Source organism: Ambystoma mexicanum, chromosome 8 (genome assembly GCF_040938575.1).
Source record: "Ambystoma mexicanum isolate Mex_15411 chromosome 8, UKY_AmexF1_1, whole genome shotgun sequence".
In the NCBI taxonomy this organism is placed as follows: domain Eukaryota; kingdom Metazoa; phylum Chordata; class Amphibia; order Caudata; family Ambystomatidae; genus Ambystoma; species Ambystoma mexicanum.
Window position 1 is genome coordinate 1,100,488,966 of NC_090929.1, and position 19,770 is coordinate 1,100,508,735.

Consider the following 19,770-nt stretch of genomic DNA (forward strand, 5'->3'; position numbering starts at 1 on the left):
ACGTGGAGATCCCCTGGTAGGCAAACCAGTACTCCATGGATGCATCCGTGGACACCAACTTCAGGGCAAGGTTCTGTGAAGATGTCCCTTCCATGGAAGGTACTGGTTTGTTGAGCGTTCTTGTCAGAGTCCCCGTAAAATGTGCTGTCACCTCAAGTCATGAAACTCTTATAATGGCAATGTAAGACGACAGCATGCACAGAGAAGATATGAATGTTCGAAACAAAGTTTTCTCTTAAACCTCAATGACTGTCGTGGACACAATGCGTTCGATTAGTTTTGCTAAAGTCCTCATCTTTGAGGTTGCTGTGCCCTGGGCTGCCCCAGAAAACATGTGCTCCTCAATGGTGTTGTCCTTCAGCATTAATTGTTTCGCTGTGGCATTTTGCGCACCTCTTGAATAGTGATTTCCCAAATTAGGGGTGGTTGGAAGAGGTCCTAACATTAAAGACCGTTCCAATGCTCTAAGATTTTAAAGGATGAGATGGTAACACCGAAAACGGTATACAAGAAAATTCACTGCTCTTTTTTAAATGCACTTTCTGGCCCAGCATATCCATTATCTGCCCGTTGCTCCTCCCTACCATTACTGCCTGTTTCATACTCCTGTGTGTCTCTGGCAGGCAAAGTGCTTCAACACCACAACATATGGCAGAAGGGGCTATACAAGACAACGTAACATAGGGTTCAGTAGACATGATTCATGGATGCAAAAATCCGAACCAACAGCTGGCCATGGGTTTTAGAAGTAACAAAATAAATTCCTATGACAATATTAAGTTTCAAAATTGTGCACTGAGGAACTTACATCTGACGTGAGCCTAATGAGCCACCGAAGACTATCATTTTATCCCCAATCACACATGAGGAGTGTCCTGCCATAGGAGGGGGGCCGTGGGTCGTCACAATGCAGTTCCACCTACAGGACGAGATTATGAGGAAACGCCATTTATTAGATTGGAATTGACTTTAAATGTTAGAATCAAAACAGAAAAAACATTCTTACCAAAGAATTCACACATTTCACAAGTTGAGAATAAGCCACAAAGGCACAAGAAGCATAACAATAATTTACAAACAGTTTTGCCTAACAAGGAGTTAACTGGGGTGGGAGTGGGGGGATTGGGGGTAGCAAGGGGGAATACTGTCAGGCTGGAGCACATGCCTGGAAGATGCACTGTTTTGGGGCTACAATATGTAGCTGTTTGTGTGGACAAGGAGGAAGTGGCAGACAGTTTGGAAGCTTAACAACTTAATTCAGCATTGGTAAAGTCCCATAGTACAGGTCTGCTGAGTGATAGCCTAGAAAAAGGCATAGTACAGATCTGCAGTGATAGCCTAGAAAAAGGCAGGACAGGTGAAACAGATCAAATTAGTCAAGAAGTCTCCTTAGATATTTTTGGAACTGGCAGAAAGGGATAGATTTAAGATTTTGACTTGATCAAGAGCACCATAAGAGCTACTCCATCAAACTGTGTGGCAGATAAAACAGACATACATTTTATTTTTTTAACTCCACCTTTAAGATTGAGCATTACCCCCAAACCACAGTGACCTTTCTTGCAGACGCACAATGCCAAACCCCTAATCCAGATAAGAGTGTTACAGTGCAACATTTTGCAATCAATTTATTGCAAACCATTTGGGAACATTGTTTACAAATGTTCCTTACCAGTTTTTGGAGGGGGAGTAGGTATGAATTTCATCAAAGAACCTCTCTGGTTGATGCAGCGGGTAAGGGCTGGGTCTAGTCCAACCCCCAAATAGCACCAGCAGTTCCTTGTACACCACTAATGTGGCCCCTGCCTTAGGAGAGGGGTAAGAACCTGGAAACAAATAAAATATATTAGTTCCAAATCTAGCAGCAAGTTTGGTACACTCAGTTATCTTGTGCACAGCATTGGGGTATGTGTAGTAATGAGTAAATTAGTGGTATAATACTAATTTACTCACTCTTCCCGCATTCATTCCTGGTATGTCCACTGTTTGAAATGTATTTCCACCTTTGTACTCTTCGAGTGAAGCAATATCAAAGACATTTCCTGTAGTCATTTTTCATCCCCGAGCATTAAGATGCAAGTAAATTATTCTACCTTTTTAAGTACAAAGGCAGATAGGTTTGGGAACAGACTAAGAAGAAAATTAATCCCGCCTATACTCACAAACCAATTTCTCAATAGTTTAACTAGGCAGTGGCAGGCAGGAAAACAGAATCCATGGCTTAACAAAAAATGATCTGGGATACCAAACTAGTAGACAAAGTGGGCGATTGGAACTAAACGAAAACTAAACTAAACTAAGACGAGCAAAGCCCATAGGTTTCAGCTGTCAAATGTTAAGTTCAGCACCAAAAGCACCAACAAACATCAAAATTAAAGTACAGAAATACATTTCATACAATTGATAACCATTAAAGTAGTTGGCACAAAACATGCACACGTCAAATAAATAAAATGAGTACATCAAAAGAAAACAGTTCTGAAAAACCTGGGCATGTAGGACATTTTCCATTTAATCTGTAGCCACCCTGCACAGAGACCACTTGGTAAGCAGTCTTAGGGTCTGGCTGGTACTTTGGGTGCTTTACTTTGATTCCAATGTGACTTTTTGGCTCAGTTTTGGGTGCCTTTTGGAGGGATTTGTATGTATTTTGCAATCATTCTTTGGGCTAGTTGTTGGTTTTCTGAGGGGTTTATTTGGTATTTCCCTTTGAATACCAACCCATTTGAGCTGGTATGCATCTCAAGTGCCCTTCTTTTGGGTTGTAGTCCTTTGGTTCTGGCTTTTTCCTTTCCCCACCCAACCCCTTAGCAATTGGGTTAGGCAGTCCGGTGTCTCATTGTCTCTGCCCTGGCAGCCATCTCTCCCCGCCTTGTCCCATTCGCCCTCATCCATCCTCTGACTCTCTCCCTCCCCATCCCTTTGGTTCTCATTGGTCCGCACCCCCAGTGACTGCCACATTTCAGAGGCCCTTCCAGGGCAGCGTTGTCCAGGCAGTCAGTCGGCTAAGGGCCACAAGACAAAGGGCAGCTCCTGTCTAAGCAGCACTGCTGAGTGTTTGCCCATGTTCACCTGGGACGCCCGATGCAGACTATCTACAGCAACAGATAAGGTAGGTGTGGTGTCAGAGAGGAGTACAGCCATTACTGTACCCCATTAAAACCCCACCACTCATTATCATATAGCCTAATTGTGTAAGGTACCCATATTTGGCACTCAGGCTCAGTCCAGAGAATACTTACCTTACACGCTTAGGCTAATTACATAAGGTAGCCATACTTCACATCTAAACGGTCACTACAGGCTAGTTCTATTCCCCTGTTGCGCCCTATAACCATTGTGTTCCTCCCCATAGCTTGCTTATGTTGAACGTTGCCACACCCTATAACTAACCATCGTATGGTGATACGGGTGAGGAGCAGTCATTACTGTGCTCCGGAAAACCCAGCCATTCACACTACCATTGTGAACTGTGCTGCGCTCCATAGTTAGCCATTGTACTGAATTGTGGAAGGAAATGTGTTGCTCCTAGATGTATGTTGGAGGCAGACGTGATGGATTTTAGTTGCATTTTGCGAGAAAGCAAATGTGTTGCACCCAGATGCACTTAGAAGGCAGGAAATGAGTTGCACTTAGATGCATAGTGAGGGCAGGAAAGGTGTTACAATAGACATATTGGGAAGAATAGCCATGTTTCTGCACCATATGCCAGGCCAACGAGGAGGCCTCTTCATTAATTCTTCTTATGCCTGTTTGGAAGGATCCTCGCATCCCCGACTTCGGTGGCCCTCTTTCCTGTTATTTGAATGTTCCTGAGTCCACGTGCAATTACAGGGTAAGCCCTGCATTTATCACTGCATATCGCGCCTAATGCGTGATTTTTACCACCCCAAAAAAATTACTCAAAAATCTGATTGTGTGTGTGTGTGTGTGTGTGCGGGCGGCGGATTGCCTGAATTTACAATCTTTGGATCCCTTTAAACCAACTTGTGGTATTTGACACTGCTTTTCACTGCCATTCATTGGGCCATACTGGTCACAGGCCTTGCCAAGATGGCCTCACCTTTTTCTTGTTCCTGAAGTGCTGTGCTTTGCATGACTCCCACCCCCGTTGGCTGCCTGGGCCATCATTGCCCAATCAGATGAGCCGGGAAGTGGGACCCGGCACCATCTACCAAGCCCATGACAAAGGCCCCATCTGCTCCCTGTCTGCTACATGAATCCTCAACCGCAACCTGACCTTCCCTGGGGCTGCCAGCTCACTCAGCTTTGAAACTGGACTACCAAGACTCTCTTACTTCCCTCTCCATGGGTTAGTTCCCTCCTTCTGTTTACCCCTTCTTTTCCCTTCATGGTCCTTCTCTCTCCTCTCTGCTTGTTCCAACTGGTCTCCCTGTTTGCTATCCAATTCTTCTCGTTTCAGCACTCTAACTCAGACAGTGTTTCTTTTTACCTATGGTGCCTTAGCATTTGCCTTTGAAAGTCACATTTGGGTGCGTTTTTCATTTAACTTTCATAGTCAAATTGGGTGTGTTTCTGAAAGTCAAATTTGGGTGTGTTTTGGCCCTAAAGTGTAAGCTGCAAGCCCAGTGACTGTCTCATACCACTGTACTTACATACTTCTCCTACTGCCTCCTCTCTCTATTTGCCCATGGCGTTATCCGTTTCTCCTATCTACTCGAATTGCTTATCAAAAAAGGATATCCTGGACTCCAACCCAGGTCTCCCCATCGCTGATATCTATTCCAGCGCCTCTGCCAGACAAACCCTCACTGACATCCTCTTTGTTGTTCATTCGCCAGATCTCTGGACCCCTCATATGATCTCTGTGCTCTGTCTTGTCTCCTCCTCTCCCATTAATGGTGGCACCCCCTGGGTAGTCCTTATGGATTCTTTCGACTCCTCCAGAGTCATCATTAATGTCTACCTAAATGGCACTGTCATGGTGCAAGGCCCTCAGGTCAATCTCCTCCTCTTTGATAGGCGGTTCCCGTGCCTCATCAACTGCCTCTCATCTCCAGCTGTCCCCCTATTCTCCACCCTTAGCTACCTTGACCTCTTTTCCCTCCTCCTCTGCCCCACCTCAAGCTGCCTCCACACCTCCGCAGGGATTTGTACCCCTCCCAGGAAGGTCTTTCAGGCTGGCAACCTTCTTCACCTTGCCACTCTCAACTCTCACTCTGCTGTCAAACACTCCTCTGACATCTGCCACCTCCTAGAAAAACTTGACCTTGATATCCTCGGTCTTACTGAGACTTGGTTCACAGCCAGCTCTGTCACAAGCTTTGATACTCTCCTCCGTGATGGCTATAAGATCTTCCACACCCCCAGATCCACCCGGCCCGGTGGGGCAGTAGCCCTGATCTTCCCTGAGTGGATTCCTGCCTCTATCATCCCCACTCTGAATTACTCCTCTTTTGAATGCCTTGTCTTCAGTCTCAGTCACTCTCTCTCAGTCACTCTCTTACTGCTGCTACTCTCTATCGGCCCCCTGATCAAATCAACTCTTTTCTCTGAGTAGGCAGACCTCACCTCCTCCTCCTTGGTGACCTAAACATCCATCTTGATTCTCCCTGTTCCTCATCTGCACGCTTTCCTAACCTCAGCGATTCACAAACCCCCTCTATCCTCCCCTCCAGCCCGACTCACTCTGCTGGTCACACACTTGATGTCTTGATCTCCTTTGGCCTCCCCCTCTCTCTCTCCCCACCACCCCCAACCACTCCTCCTCCTATCTCCTGGAGTGATCAATGCCTCCTCTCCTGTCATCCTTCCATCTCCTCACCTCAAGCCAAACCTACACCAAGATTGCCACCCACCTTCTTGGACATCCGGCCCATGAAGCATGTATCAGTCGAGGCTTTCACTGCCACCTTCCCTCCCCCCTCCACCCCGGGCTGACTCGCACCCTGACACAGCCCTGTCCCTGCTCTACTCTCTATTTCTGCTACTCTTAATGCCATTGCCCCTGTCATGAGGATCCACTTGAAGTCCAAAGCCAAGTGCAATTCTTGGTATGACTCTGACGTAGCTACACTTAAACGTAAGTGTAGGGCGGCTGAGAGGAAATTGAGGTCTTCCAGATCACCCTCTGACAAACTGGCCTGCCACCTGCTCCAAAGGCAATACAGACTCTCTGTCTGCACCAAGAAGAGTCCACATTCAAGCCTGTGTCTCTGCACATCGTCTCCACCCCTCCTCTCGCCTCCCAGGCTCTTACAAACCATTATGGGCAACATGGATAGCCTCACACAGGCCCTTGCCGATTTCTGCAACCTCTCTTTTGCCTCTGGGTCTTTCCCCTCCCCCCTCTGAAGCACTCCCTTGTGCAACCTCTCCTCAAGAAACACACAGCGGATTCTTCTTGTCCGGCTAACTATCACCCGATTTCCATTACTCCATTTTTGGTTAACTCCTGGAAAAGCTGGCCATCTCTCAGCTTAACCTTAATTCCGACTATGTTGGCTCTCTCCATGACCACCAATCTGGCTCCAGATCTGCCAGAAGCAAGGAAACTGCTCTCCTGAACATCCGTGAAGACATGCTCTCCAACCTTGACTCCAAAATTCCCTCTGTCCTCATCCTACTTGATCTCTCCTCTGCTTTCGACACGGTCAACCATACCACCCTGCTCAACCGTCTCCGTGATAACCTGGGTATCACTGATCAGGCTCTGGCCTGGCTGACCTCTTTCCTCTCCGATTGGCCCTCCCTGGTCCAACTTGGGCCCTTCCTATCTATTTCCCTCTCTACCCGTGGTGTTCCCCAGGGGTCTGACCTCTCGCCTTGGCTTTTCAACCAATAACTGGCAACTCATGCATACTGCATTTCCACTTTCTGCTCAAATTTCCAGTGCTATGCTGATGACACCAAACTCGTTTTCAGGCTTCCTTCAGACACCACCTCTCCTTCCCTCATCTGTGATTGCCTAATCGCCATTCAAAATTGGTGTGCCGCCAACTATCTTTGTCTAAATACCAACAAGACTGAGATCCTCCTCATTGGTACACCTTCTCCTTCTTTTCCCCTCACTCTCTGGCTGGCCTCCCTTGGCCCTCCTCCTACCCCTACCTGCGAGGCCAAGAACTTTGGGGTTATCTTTGACTCCACACTTTCTTTCTCCGCACACATCTCAGACGTCTCTAAAAAGTCATCTTACTGCACATCCTCAGAGGTACTTTGCCTCTCCTCTCCTTCCCTCAGAAGCTCTGGTTCTCTCTAGATTGGATTATTGTAACAGTCTCTTTCTAAATCTAACTGCCTCCACTCTCCGCCCTTTACAGAACAGGACTGCGAGATTTGTCCTTGGCCTAGAGCACTGGGATCATACCTCTCCAACTCTGAAATCCCTTCATCGGCTCCAAGTGGATTCAGGGATTAAATGTAAAAACCTCTGCATTGTACGCAAGGCTTTCTGGGGCCTGGGTCCAAAATACCTTCAACTACCCCTCTGTAAATACCTCCCCTCTCAAGCACTTCGCTCCTCTACTTTGAACTCCCTCACGGTCAGTCGTTTTTCAAAGAAATGTGCTGGGGTAGATCTCTGTCTTCGGCTGGGGCCTCCCTTTGGAACAGCCTCCCTGCCACCTTGAAACTTGGAGAACCATATCCGGTTCTGGAAGCACCTCAAGACCTTCCTCTTCGCTACTTCCTTTGCCCCTGCCTTTGCCCCTCTTTCTCTCTCGGCACCGTGCACCTGGATGTCTTCTGGGCCCAGGTACCTGCTTACCCTGCGACCCTCATGCATTGCCTCTGGGCCACCCCTTGCACTGGGGTCTTTATCTGTACCCATACAGTCCCCCACCCACCTTTCTTCTGCACTTATCAGATATACCCTATCTGACTAACCAAGCACTTCTAACTTGCTGGGTGCACTACCACTGTTTATCGCCTTATTCATTTATTTTACTTATTTTTTCTGGTCTCTCCTCTGTCCGCACTTTCCACTTCTCTCCCCCTTCCATGCACTTTCCCCCTTTTCCCTTTCCCATGCACTTGCACGTTCTCAATGTCACTGGGCCTAGTTAGCTTGTTACTTTCGTTCTCCCCTGTTCCCCTCCCTTTGCTTGGTCGCGCTCTGAAACACTTGTGTAGAAGCACCATATAAATAAACTATCATATCATATCGTCACATTACATAGAATTGGGAAGACTAGCCACCTACAAGAATTGAGTTCCCAATATACTAACCACCCCACTTCTGCTCCCCTCCAACACACCTCCCAAGTACGATACACGCCCTATGGGCTAACCAATCTATCCACAAACACCCCCAACATAAGTAACACATGCAAACATCCTACCCAGGCACTAGACCTTACCCCTGCGGATACAACAAACCAGTGCGCACAACCTTAAATACAAACCAATCTACCCACAAACACACACACACACACACACACCCAACATAACCAGACATTGACATACAATAAACGCAGACATTGGGCATCACCCTTACGGATACAACAAGCCAATGCCTGCAATCAACCCATCTGCAATCCAACACACAGACGCCAGTTTCTCCTGGTTCTGGACCTATCATATCACTCTACCCTCACTAACCCCCCCTCCCCCCGCCCCATGTCCACTTTCTGGCAAAGCCACGCGAGTGCCGGGAGATCGCCACTGTGATGGTAGCAGGGCATTGTATACATCAACATAACATTTAACCAGCAGCAGAGGGATCAATTGCAAGCATGGCACAGATCAATTTCTGCTTTCGGCAATGCCAGAGAAAAAAAAAAGAATGGCATCATTAAGACAGATGAGTAACAATACACATTTGCCATTGCCATTTGCCAGTAAACCTATCAATATTTCGTGCTCCACTAGGTGTCATTAAGCCAAAACCGACAAGCTAATACCTAAAACATTTAGAATGCTACCCAGAGGAGTTTCAAGTGGTTAAAAGTGTTGGGTCAATGATTTCCAACAGTCATTTTCAGTTTTCGAAATTAGGTGGTTCTAACCTAAAAGCCGAAACTATTGCCTTGGAGCAAAGCTAGGAGGGGGATAGAATCTGAGGGGAACAGCTTTCTTGGTTACTTCCCATGACCTTGCTAATCCTCATGGCCATTCAAACCAACTAGCATCGACTCCCCTCCCAAAACACATCCCCCTAGAACATCTTTGTGATGGGTTTATTAAAATGCAACATCAAACGTTGAAATAAAACTGTGAGCTACTTAAAGCACAACGCAGTCTTCTGAGAATTGGACAGCTTAATTGGAGTTGTAATAGCATTACGGGTGCAAAAATAAAATAATAATCTTAACCAAGAGTGCCTTCAGCCACTTAATTTATAACCAGTACGCGTGTGCTTGCACTGAAGTCCTGTTAACTGCCAAGAGGTGTATCTTTTGTATATGTATTACATAAGCATTTGAAAGGCACTGCTAGGACATACCCAGGTTGACGCTCCATTTTCCTGCTGTTACTGTTTTATGGACAGCTGTTACCATTATGACAGTATCCGGCAAATGCCTGTGCCATTCCTACACAAAACCATGAACTACTGGCTTTGCCAATGCTGGTTTGGTTTCTTAGTATGTTTCCAAAGTTGAAGGAGATCCATGTCCCTTGCTTGCAGAGCCTAGTGTGATCAAGCTGCAGCTTCACTGATGTTGCCAACATGGTAGAAACATCTCTGGGATTGCATGCATTTCCATGCAGGCGGATATCGACGAGCTGTTCCGGATATGCTAGTTCCTTAGATGGGAAGACTGTTTTGCATAGTTGGTACTCATGTAGTGGCACAGGAAATAAAAATAATTATCTGCGACCCAGAGAAATTCCAAGGGGTTAAGAAAGCCTTTTCCATTGATAACTTTCAGTTTCACCAAGTGGTTACACGCGCTCTTGTTGATGAAAGGGGAACTGTAGACAATGATAATTGGGATGTCTAAAGAGCAGCAGCTTCACTATAAATTATAATAGGCATTTATCATCAGTGCACATTACTTTTTCTTCCTAGAAAGGTATTTGGGCAGATTGTAGGGGCGGGGGGTAAGTATTACAAAAGATATCCATCACAAATTTGAAATCCATGATAAGACATGGGATACCTGTGACAAAGCCTGTGCCCAAGCCTGGTCATGTGGAGGCTAGGGCGCCCTCCTAAAGTACCAAAGAGGGAAGAATTCCAGAGCCAATACATACCCTAAGGAGGGCAGTAGCTTGCGAGAGGGCCCCTTTCCTTATCCAATCCCCTTGTGCCAGTCAGTTATTAAGCAGTCCACCTTTGTCTCATGCCATTCCTCCTTGACAAGATGCTTGGCAGTCTTATCCAGAAATTAAATATCAGAGTGAGCAAACAACAGAACTCGCCACTAGGGGTGGGAGGAGATTACAGATAGAGCATTGCACACCAGCAACAGAAGGCCTGCAACCCAGCTACCAACAAACAGTTCCCCAGTCTACATCTATAAATCGCCGGTGGAGAACTAACAGCAGGGTGAGAGGAGTGCAGCCACAACATCTGCATGTGCCAGCCAGAAGAGTAATATGGCGACACAGAGGGATGGTGGTAAGAAGACCCAGCAGTCAACCTCAACAGTGGACCATCAAGGAATTTTACAGGGAAGGCAAACCATGCCACCACCAGACTTCTCTAGGGGCACCAAGAATTGTAGCCCCTAACACAAACAAAGACACAGTACTTCTCAGGCCACCATTGCTGTTCAATCAAAGTGGGCAGGGCTTAGACCAAAACTTCTAACTATGCCTGACATCTCACTGTCCGGAGAAGGGATTTTAGGGACAGATTGGCAAGTGATGGAGCCCATTTAGAGGAAGGCATCCAAAAAGGACATCACAAGAAATAGAAAGTGTGGGTTATTCGGTTGAGGTCTGAGAAGGTGGAAAGCCAAGAGATCAGCAGGAGGGAGGGGTAGAGTGTGGAGGCAATTTCTGAAGGTGAGTTATTAGCTAGTGACTGAAAGTGGTACTGCAGTTTGAGTGGATGTTAGTGTGACGTTGGTTAGAGAAGTTAGCGTAAGGAGTGCTTGTGTAGTGTACTGGGTAAAAGGATGTTATCCAAGTGTCAGGAGGAAGGAAGGAAAAGTAGTGTGAAAGCAGGGAGTACTTGCGCGGAGGAGCAGAGGCGGGTGGGGTAGTAGTGGGGAGGCAGGAGTAACAAAGGGTGGAAGCAAGGGAGTTAGATATCTGGGATTGGAGGATTGAGAATTGAGTAGGAACAAGGAAGTGGGTTAGAGGAAAGGGGAGGAGAGTGTGGTAGAAGGATGACTGAATGCAACAGGGTGTCCAAGGCACATTTCCCATATCCCAGAAGAATAATCAACTGGACAGAGAAGGTGAAGTAAGGAAGACCCTGAAGGAGTTTAGGGAGAGAAGGTCTTCTAGATTAAGGTCCTTACAACGAGTCAAGACCAAATTAGACAATAGGGGGTCTACCTTCTGTATCTAACATTGGATCAGGAAGGAGGTGCAAAACAAGCGAGTAAGGGACAGCCCTGGGGCCAACAAAGATTTGAATAGAAGCCCTTGAAACATGCCTGAAACTTGTAGTGGTTATAAGATCCGACATGGCACACTGCATGCTACCACCACGGCTCCGAGAGGTTTGCGATGAACCTACGTAGTATCAGAGTCCTACAAAGGCTTGGAAATCCTTTTTAGTGACTGGCCTGGGAGCCTTCAGCACTGCTTCAATGTTGGCCTGTTGCGAGATCGGACCATTTCCCAGTCGGAAGCCTTAGTACTTCACAGACTGGGCCAGGTAACAGTCAGCTGGTTTACAGTGAGATAGGCTTTTTGAAGTGGATCACAAACAGTAGTCAGAGGCTTCAGATTGTCATTTACAGCAAAGCATGGAAGACCATGTTAGAGATATGCTCGAGCAAACCTCCAAAATGGAGCTAGGACTCTATCCATTAGTCTCTGAAAGGTGGCTAGGGCCCCATGTAGGACAAGCAGTAGTACTGTAATCGGGAAGAGGCCTTCTACGGTTGGAAACACAGTCTTCCACATAACAAAGGAGTACTGGCAGGTATCCTTGGATGAAGCTACTAAGGTGGAGATGTATTTGACATCACCCAGAGTTTTCACCAACTCAGTTCCTGGCATGGGGTATGCACCAAAATTCGAAATAGAGTAATAAGTCTACACAAAACCATGTGTTGTCTGAGTTGTGCAGAAGAATCATAAGGAAGGACCATTAGCTGTGGGGCCTCAAACATTTTCTTCAGTTCCTCCTTTATCATTGGTCTTCTTGCCTTGGGTATCCAAGATGGTTTCAAGTGTATGATTATCCCAGAGATGTTTGGACCTAGTGTACTAGCCCTCGAACACTTCCTGGCTTCGTCAAGAAGACATCCAGGTCTCTAGAAACCCAACAAGATCTTGGTGGATCGAAACCCCCTTTCCCGTCTGTTTCTGCTTCTGCGAAGAGGGTGACCCCCCCTTTGCCTGCACAGACGGTGGCCATTGTTCCACTCAATGTCAGTGAAGTTGTGTCTGTGTTAATGGGTCAAACTCATTCCTTCGACACGTCTCTCAAGACTCATCCTGATGATTTTTGCACCTCAGAGTTTGTTGCCTCACGATCGGAAGGGGGCTTTCTCCCCCAACTTGCACCGAGGACAAGGTGTTGGGGCTGGGTATCAGCTGTGAGGGTTTTGCCAGTAGGCACCTCCTTATTAGGCGGTTGGTTCGACCAGCGAACGGCTGATTTGGCCACTATCAATTCCACATTGAGTATACTGGCCCAGCGCTTCCGACGGTGCTGCCGAAATGTTTTCAGTTTAAATTTTGGGCACGCCGGGCAACCATCTTTGGCGTGGTCACGAGGGCGGCAACTTTTACACACTGTTCTTCCAGGGAAACTTGAAATTCCACTATCGAGTTTCATGGGTCAATTTTCCATCTAGCCTTGGGGTGACAGCTGCCTTCATTTCTAGTGTGTGAAAGGGCAAAGACATTCTCTAGGCTCCTAAAACTGTAAAAAACACCAACCCCCCTCTTCCTCTACTGTATGGGTTTCAGCTGATGTGGTATAGTAGAGTTGTTCCTTCCATGCCGATTGACTATGCATCGTCTACCAAAATCAGTCAAACGTGACAAATGGGTCCGAAAATTCTTCTCTGTTGCGAAATTGCTGCCAACTGATGGTGGTGAAGAAAAAAAAACACAGGACATACATAAGGGATCTTGTGTACTTGTACACACAGGATAGAGATACTAACACAGGATCGCCACGGTCAATACCCACATTCTTCATTTCGGAAACCCTATGTAATATTCCAGGCAAACCACTATGGCTGTCTATGCAAAGCATGTAAATCAAGCAGATTAACAAGACTCAGATAAATGTACACAAAAACACACAGCCTTGTTCCCTGGGGTACTTGTGCGGGGTGGTAGGAATTCACCATAGAACAGAAATACCAGGGTTTTCGATCTATAAATGCAGTCATCGCAGTGACTGGTCCAAGAACAGCAGACAAGTAGGCTGTGATGGATGATGGACCCATCGCGAGCGAGTGGCAAAAGGCCCAGAATGAGGGTGACCATGAAGTAGGTAAGAGAGCCCACAGGATTTCCAATGAAGCATATATGAAGGCCTGGCAATGCTAGCCCTCCTAACAGTTCTGGTGGTGCCCCCCCCCCCAGGTTTCATTAGGAGCACATGTATGCAAAGCACCCTTGAATCTGCCAAAGTAAGACCATAAAGGCGAATGAGCCCAAAAGGAAAGATAGTCAGACCAAGGCATGCCAGCAGAGGGGAATGTTGTAAGATCATGGATACTACCATAGAACCAGGAGAGCCGAAGAGATGATCAAAAGGGTTTGGCAGAAAATTGGCAAACTGCTCGAGTGAGGAGCTAGAAGCACATTATTGTTAATATATGCTGTCCCCTTGCAACAGTGTATCCCAGTCTCAGCTCAGGCGCTATTGAGGGGAGACTGGCTGGGAGCACATTAGGGTAACCAAAAACATCTGCCTCGGCATAAAGAGAAAGCAGCAGCACAGTCAACTTGGAACTGGGAGAAGTTTTAGTACATCTGACAAAGCTGACGGTTTACAAAACATGTGGAAGGGTCAAACAATGCGGAAACACTTCAAACCACTTTTCCCATCAGTTTACTGCTGTAAGGCAAACAGCAGTGGCACATCATGTGGAGTGGGCTGTGAGGTAGAAAGATTAGAGGGCCCCTTATGCTTGTGGTTGGGTAAGAATATGGGAGGGTGTAGGAATACTAATGGGTTTTACTAGGACCATTGGATTCTGAATGGATGTCCCTCCTCAAATGCCAACTACCCACACTCCCATGGCAATAATTTTGCTTCACTAAGCACCGCCATCAATGAGCTAAAACTAAATATGGCTGTTGCAGTGGTCACATACTGTGTGTTGATGTAACTTTACCAAAGCAATTTTGACTTCCGGCATGTAACCATACTGCATATTGTCCTTAAATAGTAAAAGGCACAGGTTTGACATTTTTTTCAAAAGGTGGTTTATTTGTTCTGTGGTTAATGGATGCGATTTACACTTTGTGGCAAGTCAATAGGTCTTCATGCTAAATGTACCTGGGGAGGAATCTAGTTTAGCAATTCAAATCCATATCTCTTTCCAGTAGGATTGTCATTTTGGAGTATGTTCAATTTCATACAGTGCAGTGTATGATTCTGATACCAAGTTTATTAATTCCGAAGCCCGATACGTGCCGTAACTCAGATTTTGCGTTTTTATGTGGCAGACTTCCAGAAATAGAAAACCTTCCAAATCCATCAAAAGCAAAAGGCTGCCCAAAAATGACCAACATGCAAAGTTCAAAAATGTGAAGGAGGTTTGGGGTGGAGGGAGCCTAGGAGTACCCAATCGAAGTCGCATGGAAACAGCAAGCATAACTGATGAAAGAACTAAGGAGTACAGGGATGATCAGTTATTGAAGGGATTTTTTACTGTCAGAAACAGCGGCTGGTGTGTTGAACTGAGCTGAATGTGCAGTGCAACACAGCGCGTCTTAGTTGAGTTGTTAGTGAGCAGTGCGGCTTGATGGGACTGGTGAGAAACGGGTTGAGGACGATGCAGGGCCTTTTCCTCGAACCTCGACATCGCTGCTTGTGATCAGGAGACTAGCTGGGTTCAGGGAGCCACCTCAATTCAAGATGCCGGGCTCCAGGCCCTGAAAAACGGATTCCGGGGTTCATTTGCAGTAAGGTGCGATTATTCCCTTCATGGGATCGAGTTTTCGATTTGTGCGGATGGTAGGTGCAAGCTGTTAAGGAGCAGCACGCAGTGAGTACAGGCAACACCCAGATGCTGTTTTTGAGTTTCCAGTCCCCCTGCCCTCCCTCCGAGTTCTTCTTGGATTTTTCTTTTTCTCTTATATTGCTAACACACTGCTCTTTACTGGATCTGCTCCTATTACATCACAGTATTTTTCAAACAGTGTCCGCCATCTCTGCGATATTAACCCTTAGTCCTTGGTGCTGGTGAAAGGACTATATGAACAAGTTATTTACCTGTAACTGTTGTTCTCCAGCATGGTTCTGGCATGGATTCACATGCTCATGACTATTCCCCGTCATCAGGCTGGGTATCCTCGGTAAAAGAAAAATAGTCTCATTTACGTTTCTAAACTGTCTACTATAAAGCAATCACTGAGCTCTGGGTCATACTGCCCGCAGCCAAAGACTGCCCTCTACCTACGCCCCTCGTCTGGCAGCCATCTTCAGATTTAGTAGCACGTAAAGTGGCAGTAGGACCAAGAGAAGAGTCGCAGAGGGGCCGGGCGGGAGGGTTCACATGTGAATCCACGCCAGACCCATGCTGGAGAAAAACAGTTACAGGTAAGTAACTTGTTCCTTCTCCAGCATGGGGTCTGGCATGGATTCACATGCGCATGAATAAAGAATACATAGCAGTACAGACGTGCACAATCACGGGAGGTGGCAAGGCTCAACAGAAACATTTCTTACCTCCTCACCAGGCTCACCTTCAAGTGAACAGGCTGTGCAGCACTGCCTGGCCGACTCTTGACTCCTCCCTGGGATCCCTGATGACACAGTAGAACTTTGTGAAGGTGAGTCGACCTCCGCGTAGCAGCCCTGCAGGGGCACACCAGACAGGAACGTAGTCGTGGCAGCGATCGCTCTGGTAGAATGGGCTCTCGGACGGCCAGGCAACGGTCGGTTTGCCAACCGATGACAATGGATAAATCAGCCGGAGAGCCACCTGGAAATGGAAGCCTTGGACAGGGCCTTCCCAGGGTTCACAGGGCCAAAGTTCACAAAAAGCTGAGAAGTTTTCTGAAAACGCTTTGTGCGGGCCACGTAGAACTTCAACGCTCGGGCCACATCGAGCGAGTACAAAGTCCTCTGAGCCGGGACGAAGGCAACACCAAAGGTTCGTGGAGACGAAAGCCCGACGGAACCTTGGGCATGAATGATGGGTGCGTCCGCAGCACCACCCTCGTCTCGTGGAAAGTCAAATGAGGTGGCTTGCAGGACAGGGCCTGGATCTCACCCACTCATCGTGCAGAGAAGATGGCCACGAGGAAAGCGGTCTTCCACGATAGAAACATAGGCAGAGCTGTATGCATATGTTCAAATGGAGCCCCCATGAGCCTAATCAGCACCACATTGAGTTCCAACGCCGGGGCAGGAGCTTTCACCGGCGGGAATGAGCAGAACAGTCCCTTGATGAATTCCTTGACCAGACGGTGCAACCACAAGGAGAACTGCCCTCGAAATCTGGTGTAGTGGAAAATAGCCACCAGATGCACCTTGATGGAGGCGTGAGTCAGCCCCGATTTAGCCAATGGCAGCAGGTATGGCAGCACTTGAGGATCCGTGATCCTCAGAGGGTCGATATTCTGTGAACAGCACCAAATTGCGAATCTCTCATTTGAGTCCTTAGCATTTTAAAAGTAGACACCCTGGCCTTGCCGAGCACCCCCTTGCAGTCCGCCGGAAGATCGTAACCCCCGAACTCTAATGCTGCAGGAGCCAGGCCTTCCAGGTTCAGCGACCCTGGGTCGTGGTGCAGTATTGGGCCTCCTTCCATGGGCGAGAAGATCCACGACCACTGGCAGCTAGACGAGATGCCGAGAAGGTCTGGGTACCAGATCTGCCACGGCCACGCTTGTGCGACAAGGATCATCCTGCACCGGTACCGTCTGAGTTGATTGATGACTCGAAGCAACGGCAACGGAGGGAACGCATACAGAAACAGGCCATCCCAGGAGAGTGAGAATGCGTCCCCCATGCTCCCCGGCTGGGGAAACCTGCTGGAGAAACCTCCAGCACTTGATGTACGTCGCTGTCGCAAACAGATCGATCTGGATATTGCCCCCATTTGCCGAATAGCTTGTCCACTTGGTCCTGCCGAAGTTCCCACTTTTGGCAAGAGCAAAGCTCCCTGCTGAGAGAATCAGTGACAGTGTTCTGTACTCCCGCCAGGTGCAACGGAACAAGGCACATCCCCAGGGCGACGGTCCAGTGTCACAAGTCCTGCACCTCCCTGGAGAGCGCTGCAGAACTGGTGCCCCCCTGATTCCGCATGTAAAACATTGTGGTGGTACTGTCTGTGAAGACCCTCACCACCTTGCTCTTGAGAGACGGTAGAAAAGACTTGAGGGCCCAGAACACTGCCCGTAGTTCCAATATGTTTATGTGCAGCCTTCTCCTCCGGCATCCACAGGCCTCTGGCTTGAAGACATCCGGTGTGGGCTCCCATCCTTCCAGAGCCAAATCCATTGCGACTGTCTCCTGGTACGGGAGGGGTGGGGGGGGGTGGAATCTGGAAATCCGTGCCCCCAGTGATATTGGAGCGTACGCCCCACCATGTGATCGCTCGTCCGAACTCCTTGTCGAGCGCGATCCTGATCTGGAATCTTCCGGACACCTAGCCCCAATCGGGGTCGAGGAACTCCTGCAGGGGCCACATCCGTAAACTGCAGAGGCGAAACAGGTATATGCACAACGACATTCCAAGCAGCGACTCGATGGTCCTCACCATGGCGATCTTCAGTGCCAACAGCCGTTGCACCTTGCCCAAGATGGCCGAAATCCTCTCCTCTGACGGCGACGCCAGGCATGACACAGTGATAAGCTTCGATCCCAGGAACAGAGCATCCTGCGATGGAGTTGAGCAGGAGTTTGCATAATTCACCGAGAACCCCAGATCTGTCAGTAGCTGGCCGGTCCGCTTCGTGTGCTCAACAGCGATGTCCCTCGACTTTGCCCAGATGAGCCAGTTGTCCAGGTAGGGGTAGATGTGTATCCCTTGCAGTTGCAGATGGGCCGCCACCGGCACCAAACACTTGGTGAAGACTCTGGGTGCCGATTTCAGTCCGAAAGGAAGGGCCTTGAACTGAATGTTTGGCCGGAACTATGAAGCACAGGAACTTGCGGTGTCCTTTGTGTATGGGGACGTGGAAGTAAGCGTCTTCCAGGTCCAACGACGACAGAAATTACCCTCCTCCAGTTGGCCGAGCACGTGCTGTAGTGCATCCATCCTGAACTTCTGGGACTTTATGCACTTGTTCAGCCGTCATAGGTTTAGGATGGGCCTCCAGCCCCAGGTCTTTTTCCTTACGAGGAAGTACCTTGAGTATACTCTGGAACCCCGGAGTAGCTGTGGTACAAGCTCAATGGCCCCTTTTTTTTTTTTTAACATGGCTTGAACCTCCAGCAGCAGCCGAGGGATGTGGTTTTCCTGTCGGGTAACGAGTGGTATCCTTAGGCACTTTTGATGCAACTCCAAGGTGTGCCCGTGGGCAAGATCATCCAGCACCCATCTGTCGGTGAAGATGGTCTCCCACACGCCAAAAAAGTTGACCAGCCTGTCTCCCACTAGGGTGCATGGGTGCGGGCCCGACGTCCTGGCCAATCCTGTTTGGCGGTCGATGGGCCGCTCTGCGATCCCGGATGTCCGCTCCCGAAGGCCTTGGAGTGACCCCTGTTGGCTTCCTGGTTCGAGGAGCGGGAGGGTTGCCGGTAGGAGGGCAAACCCCCACCGAAACCCTTCAAAGACCGGATAGACTTCCCTCCTGAGGAACGAAAGGACAGTCGTCGTTGCTGTAGAGTGCCTGGGGCACGTGCAGTCTCCCCGTCTGTATTGATGGCCTGGAGGGATTCATCCACGGCCTTCCCGAACAGGTTGTCCCCGTCAAAGGGCATGTCCAAAACCCTTGTCTGGACCTCCTGCCTAAAGTTGGCGGCCTTGAACCAGCCACGATGGCGAAGACCGACTCCATTTCCCATTTAGCGGAACCCCTTGTCTGCGATGTCTAGGGCCACCGAGATGGTGTGGTCCAACGCCACCTTGCCTTCTTGAAGGATCTTCAAAGCCTCGACCCGCAGCGGAGCCAACTTAAACTACAGGTCCCGGTCCTTTCAAGCCACGATCGCAAGGGTTGTTGGCAGTCTTGACCGTCATCGCCGCCAAGTAGACAACACTTCTACCCATCAAATCCAGCTTCTTCCCTTCGTTGTCAGGAGGCGTGGAGGAAGAGGACGACGCAGAGCCAGATGACTTCTTCCTGGTGGCCGCCGAGACCACAGAGTCCGGTGACGGTTGAGACTGTAAGCACTTGGGTGCAGAGTCCGGCACCCCGTATACTACTTCTCCAACCGGTCCCTCTTCGCTGGGGCTGTAGTGGGGTTCTTCAGCAGAGCCAGCCCATCATGCCAAATATCGTTCACGAGAGAGACCGAAAGGATCGTCTCTTCGCCTCCCGGCGTCGATACAAGAAGCCCTCCTTTTCTTCCGGCGTGAGCTGAACAGCTCAGATGCTCTT

At 48.4% G+C, this 19,770-nt stretch overlaps 1 protein-coding gene across 4 annotated transcripts in view; it reads right to left on the bottom strand.

Moving 5' to 3' along the window:
* FBXO42 (F-box protein 42) overlaps window positions 1-19,770 on the bottom strand; it is a 1,015,376-nt gene that overhangs the window by 380,519 nt on the left and 615,087 nt on the right. For all 4 annotated transcript variants that reach the window (XM_069611109.1, XM_069611110.1, XM_069611111.1 and 1 more), the window contains exons 5-6: window positions 1,673-1,826; window positions 809-919 (exon numbers count right to left, since the gene is read on the bottom strand). In XM_069611109.1, the coding sequence (XP_069467210.1) occupies window positions 809-919; window positions 1,673-1,826 (265 nt within the window). The remainder of the gene's footprint in view (window positions 1-808; window positions 920-1,672; window positions 1,827-19,770) is intronic.